The sequence below is a fragment of the Rhipicephalus microplus genome, chromosome 7 (genome assembly GCF_043290135.1).
Source record: "Rhipicephalus microplus isolate Deutch F79 chromosome 7, USDA_Rmic, whole genome shotgun sequence".
Taxonomy (NCBI): domain Eukaryota; kingdom Metazoa; phylum Arthropoda; class Arachnida; order Ixodida; family Ixodidae; genus Rhipicephalus; species Rhipicephalus microplus.
This window is the reverse complement of record NC_134706.1, coordinates 6,659,539-6,665,538: the sequence shown is the minus strand read 5'-3', so window position 1 is coordinate 6,665,538 and position 6,000 is coordinate 6,659,539. Positions and strand designations below refer to the sequence as shown.

General features: G+C 45.4%; 1 protein-coding gene across 1 annotated transcript in view; it reads left to right on the top strand.

The window, feature by feature from the left end:
• The first annotated feature begins 363 nt into the window (after positions 1-363).
• The window catches only part of Ndg (Nidogen), a 30,737-nt gene continuing 25,100 nt past the window's right edge, over positions 364-6,000 (top strand). The window contains exon 1 of the mRNA XM_075868537.1: positions 364-689. Within this exon, the coding sequence (XP_075724652.1) occupies positions 486-689 (204 nt within the window). The 5' untranslated portion in view covers positions 364-485. The remainder of the gene's footprint in view (positions 690-6,000) is intronic.

The following is a 6,000-nucleotide window of genomic DNA, read 5'->3' as shown; positions in this document are numbered from 1 at the left end:
ATCCAGCTGCCGTGGCTCACACGCGTTCACCTTCCCAGAATGAAAATGGCGCCTTCGCATCATCGCTAGTCATGTGACTCGCGTCGCGTCTCGTGATTGGTTGCGATTATCGCGCGCTTCGTTGAGATAGATTAGCATCCCGCCGCGTTCCGCTTGTAACAGTATATCGGGACAAACCTGAAATGCGCGTACGCGGGGCTCGAGTAGGGTGGGGACCAACGATCGCAGACCGTACGCGCGAAAAGTTCTCGGAAAGGGGAACGCAAACACGACGCCGCCCGCCGCGGCTGAAACGGAAGCCGACCGCGACGCCATCTGGGCGCCTGAAGCTCCCGACGTCGTCTGCTGCTTCCGTTGGTCCGTATCTCCTACCGTTGCTCGGCTCGCCCCCTCAACTCCGCGTCTTCTAATCGGCCGCGACTCCGAGGAGCCGCGAGATAGCGGTCGTCCTGGCCCAGACTTCTCTCAGTCGTCTTCTTGCCACCATGGCGTGCGGGGGATGGCCGGCGTGTGCGGTGTTCTCGTTGCTACTGTTCGTCTGTTCAGTCAATGGCCTCTCCGAGGCTGACCTTTACCCGTACGGTGTCAACCAAGATCAAAGTCTTCCGCGTGAGAATGACATCAGCTCGGCCGAAGTTCAACTGAACACTCCTATCACATTTTACGGCACCGAGTACTCGACGCTATACGTGAGTATGCTGTGCTCCACCACTCGATTACCGGCTTTTTTTTTTCATTTTTTTTAATCTGTCCCCTATCAAGTTGCGTTGTCATCTTACTGCTTCAGATTTTTTTTTTCGCAGGAAAAGACATGACGCCGCCGTCATGCTTGAGCGCATCACACATTTATGTAAAGGAACACACGTGGCGCGCATAACGTGAGAGGCAGAATATATGAAAGCCAGGAAGAGCAAAGTGTGCGCATCACCTGTCCTGTATTCCATGCCTCGTCCCCGCCTCGCTATCCGCAGCGCTACAAGAAATCATTAAAAAAAACTAGAAGATAGAAAAAGAAATACGGGACAGCGAGAACTTGGCACTGACCAGCAGTTGGGCAGCGTTATATTTGTGATTTTATTTTATGCTAAGTGCTTGACTTGAAGTTCCTTGCCAACAATAGAGGCACCCAGAGCGGCAGCAGCTCCTCTGCATCGTTTTCGTTTTATCCACATAGCCACTAGCGAAGAAAGAAAGAAAGGAAAGAAAGAAAGGAAGAAAGAAAGAAAAACAGGGCCGGTAGTTTTGGTAAACACATGACTCAGTGAAATTGGAAATTTGCCTTCACCACCCATTCGCGAAACTATAATAATGTTGCCACGGACGAAATGAGATATAAAATTTAGTTCAGTTAAAGGGGACGTGAGTCTTCCATAAATACTCTCCATTATCCCCCCATCGATCTTGTTACATCCAGGAGCTAAGTATGAAAAAAAAAACTAAAACGAAAAAAGTGAACATGTATGCAGTAGTTTTTTGCGATCTATTAAGATATAATTAAAAACAAAGAAAATTTCAAGAACTCACTTTTGTTTTGTTGGACACAACATTGTCGGTTAGTTTTATATAGTAAATGAAAACAGACACGAAAGGGTACTTCGCGGGTCCGATAACGAAAACGTTGCAACCACAACGTTTGAAAGAAATTAGCATATATATACATGCCTAGAATGAAAGGGACTGTTCTATTGTTATTGACGTTAAAGAATGATTGATAAATCAGTGAAATCATTAGTTTGCTTCATTCAACGGAATATGTGTGTAATCGTGTTTATCTTAATCTAATCTCAACGGTCAGTATAGCGCAACTATATAAGATGTATGCAGACTGCTCCGATGAAAGCCGGCAGGAATATCTAGAAAGCCGTTCTCCCGCACTCCATGCATGTCAGTTTCACATCAATGGTGTCTGTTCGGGTACATCGTCAGCCTGACTGCGTCCACTGCAGGTCAAAGGCCTCTCCCCGTGGTCCGAGAACCCAACCTGGTTCTGTGCTTTATGCTGCCAGGTTATACCTGCAAACTTCCTAATCTCATCTGCCCACCTTAACTTTCGGTCGCCCCTCTGCCTCCGAGAAACATGCCTGGGGACATGCCTAATGTTTATTTTCATGGCCGGAATAGTCGCGATCACCATGGCGTCGTTAACGAGTTGGGGACATGAAAATCATCTTCTGTATCAAACAGAAGTTGGACAATATAAAAGGATGATGCACACGAGGTCAATATTGTTAGCGTCAGCTTGGCTTACTAAAATGCCTGGCACGGAGTGTCTTTTTTTGTTTTTTAACGCCATCTAGAATACTTCCTTAACACCTGGGGCAGCTATGGAAGGGTTCCATGATTTCTAAATGTTCAACAGCGTTGCTAAAGGAAATAAATATTACTTGCATACTTTCTGTAAACCAGCTGTGATAAATTCTTGTATATTTAACTTGCATTAGCAAGCTGAAGAAATAAATCAAAATGTATAATTGACCTGCTGGGACAACGGTCTGAACCATGATTATAGGAACAGTGCTATATCATGAACTACCATATACTATTAGCACATCATGTATGTACCATATATTATAAACAATTAGTCTGCGCTCGTGTCCTCGTACGTGGTCCTCAGTTCGTCCTGTGTTTTACGTTCGCGCTGTTCCTACCACCATAATTGGTCCGGTACACCAAGTTTACTGCTTATGTATAGTAAACGAACTGTTTCACGACACACATCGCAATTCGTAAATACCCTACAGGAAAAGTGCATTATTGTTTTATTACGAGCTTACGCGCAAACATGACTGAATTTTTAATGTACTACGTTGCTGAATACGTGAATCAACAGCTCGCGATGGTGGCACAAATGGTTCCAAATAGCTAGCTTGACGAACTCGCCAGCTAAAATTGATAAACCGTGGTACCTGACGTAAAGAAATTAGTTGAAGACTCAGTCACGAAACTTTGTTCATTACTTCAGGTAGTTTATGATTTATTTCGTGCAAGTAATTTCCACCGAAAAATTAAGCTCAATTACTATAGAAGTCTGAATAAGACATATGCGATCTGTGGTGGGCGATTTTTACAATTCTGCGCTATGTGCAAAAGAAACTGTGTCTTGAAATTATCATTAATGCTTACTTTAGAAGGCGTGAATATTTTGTCGTCACGCGCGATTATAGTTGCTAAAGTAAGTTTGTCTACAAAGATGCAGCTTTCTACCAGCAACTTAGGCGTAATTTTATGATAAATGAAAAATCGCTTTTCTCTGCAATCACTGCACAAAATTTTTGAAGGTGGTTTCACTTAAAAGTAATATTTCATTTTAAATCAATACCACTTCAGGAATAGAGTCGGTGGGTGGTGGTGGACGTCCGACACCCCCCCCCCCCTTTTTTTTTGAAATAAAATAATGATCACGCCCTCGAATAAGTGTGAAAATTTGAAAACGAAACTATGCTACTCACGTTTCTATGCTTTAGCAATGAAAAAACGATATCGTGATTTTCTAAACTACTCATTGTAAAACATATATAATGGAATAAACTTATTGTAGTATATAGTATCCTCTGTGACATAACTTGAATTTGTGAATATAACTAACTATATATCTCAAAGCCGACCCTTTCAAGCATTGCATAAGATAACCTAATCTGTAAACTTTTTACATAAATTTATCTCCTTTCGATTATCCAGCGCATGTCATTTTAATAACAACTTGCTGTTGTGCCAGATGGTAGCTCGTCATGTAGAAGAAACTTGGTGTAACTTGGTATTCCCTCCTCATTCACGCACATATTCGCACACGCATAAGCTTAAGAACGCGCCTCTCAAAGACCACTGCTTGTCGGGTGTGATCCTGCGCCCATATTTGTAAGTGTGCTCAGGGTTCTCCTTTAGACGGGGGGGGGGGGGGGCGAAGGTTCGTAGCAGCGCCCCCCCCCCCCCTCTCGCTATCATGTCAATGTAAGGGGCTGACTTTGCACCCCCCCTTCCCTACAATTTCAATATACGGGGCTAGACTATGCCAATTTCTTCTTCTTGAAAGTCATAGGTGAAGAGAGGAAATACACGCCGAGTTGCACTCCTCACAGCTGCGATATCGCGGTTAGTATAAAACCACCGGTGCACGAATCTGTTGACTTAAGGGGTGTGCATAGCCAATCATTCGCGGTAGCTCTATAGCTCGCATACCACACACGGGCTGATGAAGGCAATGACAATTTAGGAATGTCGTCCTGAGGGGTAGTTGCAGACAAAGTAGTCGAGTCGTATTCGATACCGTGTCATCGCTATTCGATTCCCATTTGTTTCGGTTCTAAAAAATTACTATTGACGCACCCCTGTGGGAAATCGCGAGGCCGTCTGCAGCATTTCTTGGGAGGCCGATCTTTTGCCCACGCAGTGGTACGTGAGCCCGAAGACTGGCGGCTGTCCTTTCAGCGGGAGAAGCACTCATGCGCGCGAGGACAGGGACCCCGAGGAGGCCCGATTCTTCGAGCGAGGCGACCGATAGCGATAGAGGAGCATCGCATCGACCTGCATAGCGTCCCCCGATATCGGTTCCTCAGCAGGCTGCTCCTCTTATCGACGGCTTCTTGAGCCGATAGCTGCCGGGTGCGGCGAAGCGCCGTCGTTGTTGTGCACCACGCCTCCGACGAGCACCGAAAAACAAGGCTTAGTAAACTGGGCATGTCGAACAGCGAATGTAGCCACAGGCGTACACAGTCGTCTTTGTATTGACTTCCATTAAGGGGATGCTTCAACGTATACCAACTCCCCGTTAGATAGAAATATTTTAATCAAAAACTGGACATGTTTTAGTGGCCATTCATCTCACATGCTATACTCGAGGTGCTGGGTGATGGTTATGATATGCGAATACACTGACAACCACACATACACGGTTGTTGAGAGAGAGAAAAGTAAGCGTTTATTTAGAAACAGTGTTCCGAGCGAGGCCCGGTGTCACCCTAAGGTGGGAGGGTTCCCTAGTCCAGGAACCCTCTTCTAAAGAAAATGAGCTCCGCAACGAACGCAAAAACGAAAATGAAGGGGTGACTGTATAGCTTCCTCTCTCAATGGCCTGCCTCTGCAGTGGCAGATCCAGATGTGGGGGAAAGGTGTGATCACCCCCCCTCCTCCTCAAGAAAACAGGTTAAGTACCCAAACTCTTTCCTTTCAGTGCCCGTCCACCAGTAATTATGACAAATGAGTGACGACAAATTAAGAGTATTTATGCTGTGATGGGCTCCTTGTGACGACTGTAACTATACTAAAAGCAAAAGTGTCAGTAGCATTTCCTCTCTCCGATTCGGTTTACTTCAAGAAACCGCTCCGCCCCTTTAAAATAAGTGGCTAGATCCTCCCTGGAACATGCGTTTGATTTCTGGCTTTCCGGAAATAAAAATGGAAAGTAAACAGTTCTTGCAGTGTAACATCGGAGGTACTCAGCCGCCGTTATCGCCAAAAATCTGAATGGCCCCAACTTTGAACGATGGTGGGACATGTCCAACAGAGTACAGGTACGATGCAGACCTGGCGCCCTTTTTAGATGATGGAGGCAGCCCCTCCTTTGTGGGCACTTGGCTTGACCCCAACTCTTCGATTAGTGGATTATGGCGTATGGTGCTACGCACGCAGTACATTTCCCAATGTACAAGTTTGTGGGATCCGCATTCAAACAAGAGAGAGAGAGAGAGGAATCAATCTTCAGTAAAGTTCACGGACATGCTCCTACTCCGGGTTTCGGGGGATGACTACGATGTAAAAATTCATTTCGCTCTTCACAAACGTAGGTCCTGGATGGCTTCCGGTTTCGTGCACCGGCGTAGCCACTCATTGGCCGAAAACAAGTGCCTTGGCGAGTAGCCCGCTCATTTTCAACACTTTTCTGCCTGTGTCTGGCCTAATATTTCAAGTACATTTTCTTCTAAGCTACACACAACATTATAAGAGTTAGTCTTTAACTTTAAGCGCCTTCATTTCACGTTAAAGCACGAAAAGAGTCTTTTCTTA